The sequence below is a fragment of the Ranitomeya variabilis genome, chromosome 6, assembly GCF_051348905.1.
Source record: "Ranitomeya variabilis isolate aRanVar5 chromosome 6, aRanVar5.hap1, whole genome shotgun sequence".
Classification (NCBI taxonomy): domain Eukaryota; kingdom Metazoa; phylum Chordata; class Amphibia; order Anura; family Dendrobatidae; genus Ranitomeya; species Ranitomeya variabilis.
The window spans coordinates 195,594,894-195,610,890 of record NC_135237.1 but is presented as its reverse complement, the minus strand read 5'-3'; the positions used below and the strand labels follow the sequence as shown (position 1 = coordinate 195,610,890).

The 15,997-nt window shown below is 40.7% G+C and overlaps 1 protein-coding gene across 10 annotated transcripts in view; it reads left to right on the top strand.

Moving 5' to 3' along the window:
• The window catches only part of IKZF1 (IKAROS family zinc finger 1), a 203,279-nt gene that overhangs the window by 77,172 nt on the left and 110,110 nt on the right, over nucleotides 1–15,997 (top strand). For all 10 annotated transcript variants that reach the window (XM_077269374.1, XM_077269372.1, XM_077269375.1 and 7 more), the window contains exon 3: nucleotides 15,242–15,361. In XM_077269374.1, the coding sequence (XP_077125489.1) occupies nucleotides 15,242–15,361 (120 nt within the window). The remainder of the gene's footprint in view (nucleotides 1–15,241; nucleotides 15,362–15,997) is intronic.

The window sequence follows — 15,997 nt, the reverse complement described above, 5'->3', positions numbered from 1 at the left end:
ATCTCACGGTAACTGTTGAAGTTGTGAAATGAAAAGAACAAAGTGAGATATATTTAACGGAACAATATCCGGCACTTCCAGGGAACCAGTGGCAGAGATGTTATCTGCAGTAGCTGGTAGACTGTGTTGTCACCAGGCATTTGTATCTCAGGAACATACATACAGTGGGGCAAAAAAGTATTTAGTCAGTCAGCAATAGTGCAAGTTCCACCACTTAAAAAGATGAGAGGCGTCTGTAATTTACATCATAGGTAGACCTCAACTATGGGAGACAAACTGAGAAATAAAAATCCAGAAAATCACATTGTCTGTTTTTTTATCATTTTATTTGCATATTATGGTGGAAAATAAGTATTTGGTCAGAAACAAACAATCAAGATTTCTGGCTCTCACAGACCTGTAACTTCTTCTTTAAGAGTCTCCTCTTTCCTCCACTCATTACCTGTAGTAATGGCACCTGTTTAAACTTGTTATCAGTATAAAAAGACACCTGTGCACACCCTCAAACAGTCTGACTCCAAACTCCACTATGGTGAAGACCAAAGAGCTGTCAAAGGACACCAGAAACAAAATTGTAGCCCTGCACCAGGCTGGGAAGACTGAATCTGCAATAGCCAACCAGCTTGGAGTGAAGAAATCAACAGTGGGAGCAATAATTAGAAAATAGAAGACATTCAAGACCACTGATAATCTCCCTCGATCTGGGGTTCCACGCAAAATCCCACCCCGTGGGGTCAGAATGATCACAAGAACGGTGAGCAAAAATCCCAGAACCACGCGGGGGGACCTAGTGAATGAATTGCAGAGAGCTGGGACCAATGTAACAAGGCCTACCATAAGTAACACACTACGCCACCATGGACTCAGATCCTGCAGTGCCAGACGTGTCCCACTGCTTAAGCCAGTACATGTCCGGGCCCGTCTGAAGTTTGCTAGAGAGCATTTGGATGATCCAGAGGAGTTTTGGGAGAATGTCCTATGGTCTGATGAAACCAAACTGGAACTGTTTGGAAGAAACACAACTTGTCGTGTTTGGAGGAAAAAGAATACTGAGTTGCATCCATCAAACACCATACCTACTGTAAAGCATGGTGGTGGAAACATCATGCTTTGGGGCTGTTTCTCTGCAAAGGGGCCAGGACGACTGATCCGGGTACATGAAAGAATGAATGGGGCCATGTATCGTGAGATTTTGAGTGCAAACCTCCTTCCATCAGCAAGGGCATTGAAGATGAAACGTGGCTGGGTCTTTCAACATGACAATGATCCAAAGCACACCGCCAGGGCAACGAAGGAGTGGCTTCGTAAGAAGCATTTCAAGGTCCTGGAGTGGCCTAGCCAGTCTCCAGATCTCAACCCTATAGAAAACCTTTGGAGGGAGTTGAAAGTCTGTGTTGCCAAGCGAATAGCCAAAAACATCACTGCTCTAGAGGAGATCTGCATGGAGGAATGGGCCAACATACCAACAACAGTGTGTGGCAACCTTGTGAAGACTTACAGAAAACGTTTGACCTCTGTCATTGCCAACAAAGGATATATTACAAAGTATTGAGATGAAATTTTGTTTCTGACCAAATACTTATTTTCCACCATAATATGCAAATAAAATGATAAAAAAACAGACAATGTGATTTTCTGGATTTTTTTTTCTCAGTTTGTCTCCCATAGTTGAGGTCTACCTATGATGTAAATTACAGACGCCTCTCATCTTTTTAAGTGGTGGAACTTGCACTATTGCTGACTGACTAAATACTTTTTTGCCCCACTGTATATGTGTAGGCTATGTGCACATGTTGCGGATTTACTGTGGATCCGCAGCATTTTTTTCCGTGCAGAAACGCTGCAGATCCACAAAGTGATTTACAGTACAATGGAAATCAATAGGCAAAAAAATGCTGTGCTAATGGTGTGGAAAATTCCGCATGGAAAACGCTGCGGATTGAAAGAAGGAGCATGTCCCTTCTTTTGTGCAGATCTGCAGCGTTTCTGTACCCTTCCATTACAGAAATCCGCAGAGGTAAAAAACACATAAAATCTGCAGCAAATCCGCAACAAAAATGCACAAAATCCTGCGTTTTCTGCTAGGAAATGCAGATTTTGTGCAGAAAATTCTGCACCCAAATCTGCAACGTGTGCACATAGCCGTAAAGTCATCAATGCCAAGAAGTAAATGTATCTTTGATTCTGTGTCTATGAATATACTACTATAGCTTTTTGTCCATGTTTGTGTTTTGTGCATTGTTAGTTTGTATTTCTGTGGTAAGTACGATAGTATTAAATCAGTGATTAGCTTTTATTTTTATAGGGAGTTTGTGAGCCTGTTTTTCATGCTTTATCTGTGAGCATAATTAAGTAGTAACAGAGACGCTTGTTCTTGCGCTATATTGTTTTATTTCTTGTAGCAGTTTTGTACAACTACGGTATCTGCTGTAGCCCCCACCAAACTGAGCAACCCTCATATGTGGGGGAAAACTACAGTCTGAGCGCATGGCAGGGCTTGACTTTATAAGCACAAACATGGATGTAATCAGGAGCAGATACCGTGTCGAGTTTGGAGAGATTCTGATGTGCCTAAACATTTGAAGCCCCCACAACTTTCCCCATTTTGGAAACTAGACTCTTGAATGAATTTTTCTACATGTGTGGTGAGCACCTTGATCTCCCAAGAACCTTCACAGAAATTTATAACGTAGACCCGTGAAAATAAAATAATCACATTTTTCCCACAAAAAATGTTTTATAGCCCCTCATTTTTAACAAGGGTAACAGGAGAAAATGGACCCCAAAACTTATTGTGCAATTTTTCCTGAATAGGCTGATACCCCATACAGTGGCATGTAAAAGTTTGGGCACCCCTGGTCAAAGTCATTGTTATGGTGAACAGTTAAGCAAGTTAAAAGAAGATAACATGATCTCTAAAAGGCCTAAAATTAAAGATGACACATTTCCTTTGTAAATTAAGCAAAAACCATATATATTTTCATCTTTTACAAAAAAGGAAAATGGAACAATACAAATGTTTTGGCACCCTGCATGGTTAGTAACTAAGGGCATCCCCTTTTGAAGGTATCACAGCTTGTAAACACTTTTTGTAGGCAGATTAGCGTCCTTCAATTCTTGTTTCAGCCATTCTTCCTTCAAAAATTCTTCCAGTTCTGTGAGATTCCTGAGTCATCTTGCATGCACTGCTATTTTGAGGTCTAGCCACAGATTTTCAATGATATTCAGGTCAGAGGACTGTGAGGGCCATTGTAAAACCGTCATCTTATGCCTTTTTAGGTAGTCTTTTGTGGATTTTGACGTGCTTAGGATCATTATCCATTTGTAGAAACTATCCTTTTTTCAACTTCAGCTTTGTTACAGATGGTGTTATGTTTGCATCAATTTGTTGAACTTTCATTAAATCCATTCTTTACCTGTGAAACGTTCCCTCTGCCATTGGCTGCAACACAATCCTAAAGCATGATTGATCCACCACCATGCTTAATTGTTGGCAAGATACTCCTTTCCTGAAATGCTGTGCCCTTTTCTCTCCACACATACCTTTGATTATTGTGGCCAAAGAGTTCTATTTAAACCTCATCTGTCTGGACTTGTTTCCAAAATGCATCAGGCTTGTTTAGGTGTTCTCTTCCATACTTCTGATGCTGAATTTTATGGTGAAGACGCAGTAGAGGTTTTTTCTGATGACTCTTCCATAAAGGCCATATTTGTGCAAGTGTCTATGAGCGGTAGAATAATTTACCACAACTCCAGAGTCTGCTAAATCTTTCTGAAGGTTTTTTGCAGTCAAACGTGGGTTCTGATTTGCCTCTCTTGCAATCCAACGAGCATCTCTCACTGAAGTTTTGCTTGGCCTTCCAGACCTTATCTTGACCTCCACTGTTCCTGTTAAATGCTATTTCTTCATTACATTTCGAATCGAGGAAAGGGGAACTTGAAAACACTATGCTATCTTATAGACTCCTTTTGCGTTGTGGCCCTCCCCCATTTTCATTTTCAGAGTTCTTGGCAGCTGATTAGATGAACCCATGGCTGCTGTTTTTTGGCACAAGATTAGAGGAGGCTGGGTTTTTTATAAGCTGGGAAATTTGCATCACCTGGCCTTTCCTAATAATGACAGTGTACAAGCCATAACCCTAGCAGGCTTATTAAGTGCCCAAACTTTTCCATTAGCCCATCTTCCTTATGTAATTTTTAAGATGTAAAAAATGCAAAGTAAATGTGTCATCTTTAACTTTAGGCCTTTTAGAGATCAGTTAATCTTCAACTTGCTTAACTTTTCACAATAACAGTAATTTTGACCAGGTGAGCCCAAACTTTTGCATGCCACTGTATGTAGGGAAAAACTATTGATTGAGCGCTTGGCAGGGCTCAGGAAGGAAAGGAGCACCATTTGACTTTTTGAACGCAAAAATGTCTGGAATCGAGAGCGTACAAAAGAAAGAGAAGAGAGACAGCACTACCGTAATGCTTGCACACTACACCACACAAATGTAATATGAAAAAATAGCAAACTTTATTTGGTACACCATAACAAAAACATAAAACATAAGTAAAATAATACAGGAGCCCCACTCATCAGCCCCCCATCATATACAATATACAAACAGGATGCCACAGAAGAGATAGATTACATACATGCAAATAAATAATTGTAATGTACATGAAAGCATACGTAATATGCAAAATATCCAATGTACCCAAGACAATATGGAGATATAGTAATAATAAGGTAAGGTGGGCAACCCCAAGATATGAATAAGCCACGATAGTAGTGTGGATAAGAAGGAGAAATATACCCAGATATTGAAAGTAGATTTCTCCAGGGTAAACCAGAGAGTCCAACCGAGTGGGGGACCAAGAAGATGGAAACCAGAGCGGGACGCCGCTAGAACGACCCAACGCGTATCGCCGTAACCTGTACGGCTTCGTCAAGGGAAGTGTGAGAGACAGCAAAATATACAAACAGGATGCCACAGGAGAGATAGATTACATACATGCCAAATAAATAATTGTAATGTACATGAAAGCATATGTAATATGCAAAATATCCAATGCACCCAAGACAATATGGAGATATAGTAATAATAAGAATCGAGAGCGGACGTCATATCCCATTTGGAGAGCCCCTGATGCGCCTGAACAGTGGAAACAGTTTTTCATTTTCACGAGGATAGCAGGAGAAAATGGAACCCAAAATGTGTTGTGCAATTTATATTGGGTACACCAATACTCCATATGTGGTCGCAAACTTTTGAGGCACAGTGCAAAGCTCTAAAGGAAAGAAGTGTCATTTGGAGTTCAAATTTTGCTGGGATGGTTTGAGATTGCCATGTCACATTGCAGAGCCCTTAAGTTGTCAGAATAGCAGAAATCCCCATAAGTGACCCCATTTTACAAACTACACTTCTCAATGAATTCATCCCACTTTTTTGGGCTGAAAGTCCCCCTCTCGACTTATACTCGAGTCATACCCAGGGGTCGGCAAGGGAGGGGGAGCGGGGGCTGTCTAATAATACTCTCCTGCTCCTGGCGCGGTCCCTGCAGGTCCCTGGCTTCCCGGCGCTGCAGTTTCTTCCTGTAGTGAGCGGTCACATGGTACCGCTCATTACAGTAATGAATATGCGGCTCCACCTCCCATAGGGTTGGTGCCGCATATTCATTACTGTAATGAGCGGTAACAGTGACTGCTCACTACAGGAAGAAAATGCTGCGCCGGGGAACAGAAGTGCAGTGACGGCGCCAGGAGCAGGTAAGTATGACGGGGGCAGTGTGCGATAGTCACCAGCTCCTCGTTCCACCGTCGGCGCCGCTGTGTCTTCCGCAGTGACGCTCAGGTCAGAGGGCGCGGTGACGCAATTAGTGCGCTCCGCCCTCTTCCTGAACGTCGGTGCAGAAGATGGGAAGACACAGCGGCGGTCAGCGGTGGAACGGGGAGCAGGTGACTATAGCAAGTGCCGGGGCCGGAGAGGCGAGTATGTAATTTTTTTATTTTTATAATCGCAGCAACAGCATATGGGGCAAATGTCTGTATGGAGCATCTTATGTGGCCATGTGCAGCATGATATGGGGTCATATATCTGTATAAGGCATCTTATGTGGCCATGTGCAGCATGGTATGAGGGCATATATCTGTATGAGGTATCTTATGTGGCCATGTGCAGCATGATATGGGGGCATATATCTGTATGGGGCATCTTATGTGGCCATGTGCACCATTATATGGGGCAAATATCTGTATGGGGCATCTGTATGGGGCCATGTGCAGCATTATATGGGGCCATGTGCAGCATGATATGGGGGCAAATATCTGTATGGGGCATCTTATGTGGCCATGTGTAGCATGATATGGGGCAAATATCTGTATGGGGCATCTTATGTCGCCATGTGCAGCATGATATGGGGGCATATATCTGTATGGGGCATCTTATGTGGCCATGTGCAGCATGATATGGGGGCAAATATCTGTATGGGGCATCTTATGTGGCCATGTGCAGCATGATATGGGGCAAATATCTGTATGGGGCATCTGTATGGGGCCATGTGCAGCATTATATGTGGCCATGTGCAGCATGATATGGGGGCAAATATCTGTATGGGGCATTTGTATGGGGCCATGTGCAGCATTATATGGGGGCAAATATCTGTATGGAGCATCTAATGAGGCCATTATTAACCTTTATGCAGGATTATATGGGGCATATTTTAATATGGAGAATCTTATGGAGCCCATCATAAACTGTATGGAGCATTATATGGGACTCCTGATTTAATATGGATATTCAAAAACACTTAACCTACTGATGTCTCAATTAATTTTACTTTTATTGGTATCTATTTTTATTTTTGAAATTTACCGGTGGCTGCTGCATTTCCCACCCTAGGCTTATACTCGAGTCATTAAGTTTTCCCAGTTTTTTTGTGGCAAAATTAGGGGGGTCGGCTTATACTCGGGTCAGCTTATACTCGAGTATATACGGTAAATTGTCACACAATTTCTGCTGAATGTAAAAATACTCCATTTGTGGTTGTACAGTACTGCTTAGCCACTTGGCAAGACTCAGGAGGGACGAGAATGAATTGTAGACTCCCTATACAGAGTATTTAAGTGCTAGAAGAGCAGAATACTACCTCAAGTGACTACATGTAGGAAATTATACCCCTTTGAGAATCTATCTACAGGTGTAGTGATGATTTGTAGATTGCAAGCTCGTACGGGCAGGGTCATCTTTATCTTTTCTTTAATTATTGTATTAACTTTAACGTTGTTACTTATGACTTGTATATGAACTGTTGAATAGTAATGTGCTGTGGAATATGTTGGCGGCAGAAGCAAGCAGCAGTAAGTGTTACTGAATGAAAATTGCAAATCTGCTATTGTTGTGCCCAGTATGTTGTAGTGCCATGTACTTTATAGTACGTTGTTGTTGTTCTTCTGGAGACATGCACCCTTAAATTAGGCAATCTCTCATCATTATAGAAATGCCAAAAATGTAGTTTAAGCACACTGTGGGGCTCAGAAGGGAGAGGGCATTTAGATTTGGGAGTGCAGAATTTGCTAAATTTCTTTTGGAGGAAGAGGAGCCATAGCGCTTTTTCAGAGCCTTTGTGCTACCAGTAACATGAAAGTTAGTCCCCACTCAGGTCCATCATCTGTTAACTGAAATTTAGGGAGATTTCTCTGTTAACAAATGATGGGGGTTTTTTTTGTATTGAGCTTTTATTGGGAGCATTTGACAAAACATTTTGAATCAAATGTATTCTGCGTTCTATGCTGAGCACTTACATAGCAGTTTCCATCTAAATCTCCAGATGACACGCCTGACCAGTACATTCACTGTAATGAGGCAGCAGAGTTACTCTGTACTTCATCTGGCCGCTTTTCAGGAGTGTCCTTTTCAGAATGGCACAAAACTGTGGCAGACTGTGCTTTATGCATGCCTAAAAAAGACAGACACCACCAGATCATAGGACAGACGGCGTCCACAGTGCCTCCATCTTCTCATTATAGGTAATCTTCCATCTGAATCGTGTATTTGAGAGATTTTTGCTGAACATCCAGTGTAAACACTCAGCATACAGCATAGGACAAATGAGAGCCGAGCCTTACTGCCATCTTTGGGAGGCAGAATGAACAAATCAACAGCAGGTGAAAAATTAATTTTATTTATTACGCTGTTCCTTGTGTGGTATAAGTAACGACTTTATTCTTTGGGTCGGTGCGATTACAGCGATACCATATTAATAGCATTGTTTTATGTTTGGCTGCTGTCACACACTAAAAGACGCTTTTTTTTGCAAATACAAGATTTTGCATTGCCGTATTCGAGAGCTATAATTTTTCCATATTTCCGTCTGCAGGGCGAGTTTATGTTTTTATTGATACCCTTTTTGGTTACATTTTTGATCGCTTTCTTTTCCGATTTTGTGAGGCAGAATGAACAAAACCAGCAATTCAGGAATTTTTTTTATGCTGTTCTGCCCACCATTAAATTGATAATTATTATTATTCTTTGGCTCATGATTACAGCGATATTACATTTATATCATTTTTGGAGGTTTTGGTGCTTTTACACAATAAAACTATTTTATAGAAAAAGTAATTATTTTTTGCATTGCTTAATTCTGAGAGCTATAACTTCTTTATTTTTCTGCGGATGAAGCTTGCTTTTTGCGGGACAAGATGTCGTTTTCAGGGCTACAATTTTTATTTACATTCACCTTTTTTATCACGATTTATTCAATTTTTTTTTGTTCAGCGGTATTAGGAAAAGGCATTGTTATTTTGACAACTTTATAGGCCGGGTCTTTACAGATGTGGTGATGCCAAATATGTGTACTTTTTTATTTCTTTTTTGCATAAAAATACTTATTGACTAGTTGGCCCGTGCCAAATTTTCGCACGTTGGTTGTCGGGGCTCAGGCAATTTCAGGAAAATCAAGCTGGTCAAATGTAAATGTATTTAATGAGATGATGAGCACAGAGAGGTATGTGTCTCACTGATATATATATATATATATATATATATATATATATATATATATATATATATATATACACTGTGTATATGTTTTCACGAATATTTGAGCACATGGATCCATTATATGTCCATTTTGCAAGCCGGTGAGAAAATCTCACCATACGGATGTCACACGGATGCTTACATGCGAGAAAATCGCATCTTCGCACTGCACACGGATGCCATACGGATCACTGTTCAGGGAACATTTCTGTGACTGTCGTCCGTGTAAAACGGACCGATTTTTTTTTTTTTTTAATACGTTTGTGTGTGACTCCAGCCTAAAGGAGATCCCCCAACATTAAACATAATGGTATTTTACTTACTGATCAGAAGGGGTCTTTTTGTCAGGACCTTGCAAAAGAACAGGGGCAGCAACATTTTTTTCCCCTCCACAGCAGCACTGCCATCTATCTGCAGTGTAGGGAAGTGCAACACAGCCCTATGTATGTGAACGGAGCAGCTCCCTGTACAGCAGTGCCACTTTGACAGTAAAAATGATGGAGAATTGACCCCATAACTGAGCGTATTTACACCATTGTATAATAATTGGGAATATCCCTTTAAAAAAAAAAAGTAATATCTGCAAATTATTTTACCTTTTTTCCCCCTGTGGTTGGATTTTTTTCAATTTTTGCTAGGTTGTTTCCACCAATCTCTCCCATCAGGAAACAATGTACAGTCTGAGTTATAGGAAAGATATATATCTTGGTACCGTGTTAGCCAGTTAGTCTTTGCCTGATGAAGAGACCTGTGTAGTCTCGAAAACCTGCAATTTGTTACCATCTTTTCAGTTAGCCATTAAAAGGTATCAACCACTGAGGACTCTCAATTCAGTCTGAGTTATGTCAACGCTGCAGTTTTTTACTTGGAACCAGAGGTGACTCCAAGTCACCAATAAGCTGCAACCTTAGAAGGAAGAGAGACTTTTCAATGACTGTCCAATAATACGGAAAATCTGATGGTTCAGAACCTGTCTGGTCCCTTTTAGGCTGCATTCATTTATATCTTCAGTTTTAAAGCTGAAGTCTTAAACAGGTAAAGTTTTACTTTTATTCTACTTCCACATACTGTATGTACCAAATATTTTATATGTACCTGCCTGAAATCGGCTGGGCAAGGCAAATGTTAGGATTTCTTTCAGCTTTGTGGTATTGTGCTTTGGGTTAGTGTGGTGCCACCTGCAGGTCATTTTTCCTTATTGCAGTTTTATGAAAATTAAAATGTATTTTCTGATAACATCGTGAATGTGTGGTTTGTTTGGCTATTTTCTTGCTGAAGGAGGCAAGTTTACCTTTCAAATGGTGTATCATTTGTGTGTGTGGGTGCAGTATGAACGGAGATACAAAGTAGTCACCGAAAAAGAGTGTTTTGAAATAATATAGAAGGATGGGTACAATATAGTTTTATTTTTTATTATGTGATTTTTTTTTTTAAAATACCGTATATACTCACATATAAGCCGAGATTTTCAGCCCATTTTTTTGGGCTGAAAGTCCCCCTCTCGGCTTATACTCGAGTCATACCCAGGGGTGACACAAATGTGATTTTTTTTTTAATGCAGCAACAGCAAATGGGGCAAGTGTCTATATGGAGCATCTTATGGGGCCATAACGTTTGTGCAGCACTATATGGGGCAAGTGTATGGGGCCATAACGTTTGTGCAGCACTATATGGGGCATGTCTGTATGGGGCATCTTATGGGGCCATAATCAACGTTTGTGCAGTACTATATGGGGCAAGTGTCTGTATGGAGCATCTTATGGGGCCATAATCAACGTTTGTGCAGAACTATATGGGGCAAATGTCTGTATCTTATGGGGCCATAACGTTTCTGAAGCACTATATGGGGCAAATATCTTTATGGGGCCATAATTAACGTTTGTGGAGCATTATATGGGGCAAGTGTCTGTATGGAGCATCTTATGGGGACATTATTAACCTTTATGCAGGATTATATGGGGCATATTTTAATATGGAGCATCTCAAGGGGCCATCATAATCTTTATGGAGCATTATATGGGGCTCCTGATTCAATATGGATATTGAATCTCAATTAATTTTACTTTTATTGGTATCTATTTTTACTTTTGGTATTTACGGTAGCTGCTGCATTTCCCACCCTAGGCTTATACTCGAGTCATTAAGTTTTCCCAGTTTTTTGTGGCAAAATTAGGGGGGTCGGCTTATACTCGGGTTGGCTTATACTCGAGTATATACGGTATATTTTTACTATTTATTTTTTCTTACTTATTTACTTCCCCTTATGGGACTTTCACTTTCAGCAGTCTGATCGCTGGTATAATGCATTGCAATGCACCTGCATTGCAATGCTTTATACATGTAACTGCTGCTTTGAGACAAGCCTCTTAGACCATGCTCTGTGCATGGTCTAAGGGGCTTGATGTAGCCTGGTGATCCGAATGTCGTCTTTACCACCTCAGGTTACCATCGCAACCATCGGGCCCTCACGTCATGGGGGCGCCAATCGGAGGGGAGAGGAAGTTCTCTCTCCCTGCCTTCTGAATGCTGCGATCGATAGCGATCACAGCATTTAGGGGTTAAATTGCCGGGAGCGGTGCAGGCACCACTCCTGGCAGTAAGATCTAGGTGTTAGCTGTGATGTTAACTGAACACCCAGCGCCAATCTCGCGCACACAACTCCTGTGCATGGGCGATCCAACCATGATGTAAGTAATCTTCAAATGTCAGTAAGGGTTTAAATAAACACTAAACAAAATGAACATATACAGTGCAGATCAAAAGTTTGGATACACCTTCTCATTTAAAGATGTTTCTCTATTTTCATGACTATGAAAATTGTAAATTCACACTGAAGGCACCAAAACTATGAATTAACACATGTGGAATTATATACTTAATAACAAAGTGTGAAACAACTGAAAATATGTCTTATATTTTAGGTTCTTCAAAGTAGCCACCTTTTGCTTTGATGACTGCTTTGCACACTCTTGGCATTCTCTTGATGAGCTTCAAGAGGTAGTCACCGGGAATGGTCTTCCAACAATCTTGAAGGAGTTCCCAAAGATGCTTAGCACTTGTTGGCCCTTTTGCCTTCACTCTGCGGTCCAGCTCACCCCAAACCATCTCGATTGGGGTCATCTGGCGTAGCACTCTCCTTCTTGGTCAAATATTCCTTACACAGCCTGGAGGTGTGTAAGGGGTCATTGTCCTGTTGAAAAATAAATGATGGTCCAACTAAACGCAAACCGGATGGAATAGCATGCCGCTGCAAGATGCTGTGGTAGTCATGCTGGTTCAATATGCCTTCAATTTTGAATAAATCCCCAACAGTGTCACCAGCAAAGCACCATCACACCTCCTCCTCCATGCTTCACTGTGGGAACCAGGCATGTAGAGTCCATCCGTTCACCTTTTCTGCGTCGCACAAAGACACGGTGGTTAGAACCAAAGATCTCAAATTTAGACTCATCAGAGCAAAGCACAGATTTCCACTGATCTAATGTCCATTCCTTGTGTTCTTTAGCCCAAACAAGTCTCTTCTGCTTGTTGCCTGTCCTTAGCAGTGGTTTCCTAACAGCTATCTTACCACGATGGCCTGCTGCACAAAGTCTCCTCTTAACAGTTTTTGTAGAGATGTGTCTGCTGCTAGAACTCTGCATGGCATTGACCTGGTCTCTAATCTGAGCTGCAATTTCTGAGGCTGGTGACTTGGATAAACTTATCCTCAGAAGCAGAGATGACTCTTGGTTTTCCTTTCCTGGGGCGGTCCTCATGTGAGCCAGTTTCTTTGTAGCGCTTGATGGTTTTTGCAACTGCACTTGGGGACACTTTCAAAGTTTTCCCAATTTTTCGCTGACTGACCTTCATTTCTTAAAGTAATGATGGCCACTCGTTTTTCTTTACTTAGCTGCTTTTTTCTTGCCATAATATAAATTCTAACAGTCTATTCAGCAGGACTATCAGCTGTGTATCCACCAGACTTCTGCTCAACACAACTGATGGTCCCAACCCCATAATTTCAGTTGTTTCACACTTTTTTGTTAAGTATATAATACCACATGTGTTAATTCATAGTTTTGATGCCTTTAGTGTGAATTTACAATTTTCATAGTCATGAAAATACAGAAAAATCTGTAAATGAGAAGTTGTGTCCAAACGTTTGGTCTCTACTGTACTTTGCTATGTAAAACAATTTGATGTGCATATGTTCACTTTTTTGAGATTCCTTTAACCAGTTCAGGGTTCTAAAGATGTGAAACTTTTAAAAGAAGTGACCTGACCATTCTTCAGAAGGCTTACACTTGGAAGCCACTCACATTTCTTTATTACCATTTTTAAAAAAAAGAGCTGCCAAGGACATAGCAAAAAAGTGACCGAAAAGATGCCAAAAATTACACTTTAGGACAAAGAACTCCAGCATTTCTTAATTGTTTTCTTCCTGAAAAGCTTACCAGGTTCACAAATATCTAAAAGACCGTCTTGTGCACATACCTTTACAATGTTAGGGGGTGTGTTAGGTTCTGCTTATGTAACAACCTAACAGACCATCATATTTGGGAGGCCCAGAGGCCATTACTCAGCCTAAGGTCATCATGGCAATGCGGTGTGGATGAGAATAAAAAGAGCTTTCCCTCTCTCAAATAAGCTTCTATATGCTGCTGTCACTATGGACAGTGGCATGTGAGAGGTCAAACTGCTGCGAATGAGACTAGCGACAATTGCAGGATGGTGTCAGCTATTATATACACATCATGGTTTATACACGTCATGGCGATCGCCCATGCATAGGAGTTGTGTGCGTGAGATTGGCGCTGGGTGATCAGCTAACATCACAGCTAACACCCAGATCTTACTGCCAGAAGTGGTGCCTGCATCGCTCCCGGCAATTTAACCCCTAAATGCTGTGATCGCTATCGATCGCAGCATTCAGAAGGCAGGGAGCGAGAGCTTCTGATGATTTTTCCAGATCTGCTTGTGAATATTCATCTCATCACATGTACTGTGGTTAACAGGAATGCATTGTCTGTAGCGTTCTATATACTGTATAGTGCCTTGGAAAAGTATTCATGCCACGTGAGCATTTTGTATTTAGCCCAGAAAGGTCTACTTTGTTATTATCTAAAGAGAGCACCTTCTTCCACATGCTGTGTCAACTACATGGATTTTTGCAAACTGCAAACAGGACTTCTTATGGCTTGATTTCAAACATGGCTTTCCTACCACACTTCCATAAAGGCCAGATTTGTGAGGTACACGACTTGTAGATGTCATGTAGACAAATTTTTTCAACTGTGCTGTGGATCTCCAGAGCTCCTCCAAAATGACCATGAACTTTGTGGCTGCTTCTTCTATTAGTGCTTTTCTTGCTTGTAATATGAGTTTAAGTGGACGGCCATGTCTTGGTAGGTTTGCAGTTGTGCCATACACCTTTTATTTTTGGATGAAAAAATAGTTTTAGGTTTGTAAATGTACTGTGAAAAAGTTCTCAGGGGTTTGAATACTTTTTAAGGCACTGTACACAGCAGATGTTGAGAAGGAGTTGATGCAACTTGGTATAATTCAATCAGCATGACTGAGTGATATTAGCAGCCTTGTCCTTGTTAACACTTTCTCCTGAGCTAACTAATGAGAACATGTTTAAAATGATGTAAGCTGATAATTTTGTTGCATGAAAGGGAATGTGTTACGTGAAAAAATGCTATTAACCTGCTGATATGGGGTCAATCACCCCCCCCCAAACGGAGTGCTAACAGGAGGAAAAAAGTTAATTTCCTCCCGACAGCGGGCTGGTGGGGGGGCTGGTAGGGGGATCTAAGTGTCAGGGTCAGAACGCTATTAACCTGCAGATTAACCCCATATCTGCAGGTTAATACTGTTTTTTTCATGTGACAAGTTCCGTTTAAGTTAACTCTCATGGCAAGCAACGGTGTTGCAATTTTTATGCAATTCATCTGATCACTATTCATAACAATCTAGAGTTAATGCAAATTGGTAGTATAAAAACTGAGGAAGCAAGCTTTGTGAAAACCTAAATTTCTGTAAGTCTGAAAAATGTTGGCCTTGACTGTATATTTAGGGCCAGACATGTTAACAGATCCCATTGTGTGAGATCAGAGAATCATTTCCTAACGACCAAAGTCTTTCTAAATCTAACAGCACTGGATCTGATTGTATCCTGGCTTTAAGTCTGATTTTAATTCATTGTCATGCTTTACCTTTTGATTTTCATACAGGAAATCAAAGCCCTGAAGTAAGTGATGGCTTAGAAGACAATGATGAACCAATGCCGATGCCTGAGGATCTTTCCACCAATGCAGCGTCTCAACAGACTGCTAAGACTGAGAAATCTATTGGTGAGATATTTATTTTGCAATTTACAAAATAATAAAATAAAGTTATTTATACAAAACAATGATGTGGTGATAAGTTAAATATGTCTTAAAGTAAAACACTTCTTAAACCGTTTAAAATATTATTCATGTACAAATGGAGTTGATTGTATATCAACCAATCTCAAACAATTTATGCACAGTGGCAAAAAAACATTATATTTATTAAAGTTTACATGATGTGTACTTTATCCATGGTTAAAGGAGTTGTCCATTTTATCTTTATTTTATCATGTGTTGAGTGTATGATTTTGTGTCAATTACCTATATATAAATATGCAAATTGCCTCTTCTGAGAAAAAGAGGACTTAAACTTAAACTCTATAGCGCCACCTGTTGGAAGTAGCGATCCTACAAGTCACAATCAACCCTTTAACGAGTCGTACAATATGACTTAGGATAAAAGCCAAATCATTATCTCAATTCGCAGACATGGTGTTTCGGGCTGTTGGCCCTCGTCAGTGCGAAGCATGAGAACTGATTTGGCTAGGTGAGAGGCTCTGGACTGGGGTCTAAGGGGTAACGTTTCTCCTTATGGAGAGTGACATACCAGCTGGCTTGTCAAAGTAAGGAGGCTTATTCGCCGTGCAATGCTCCTCT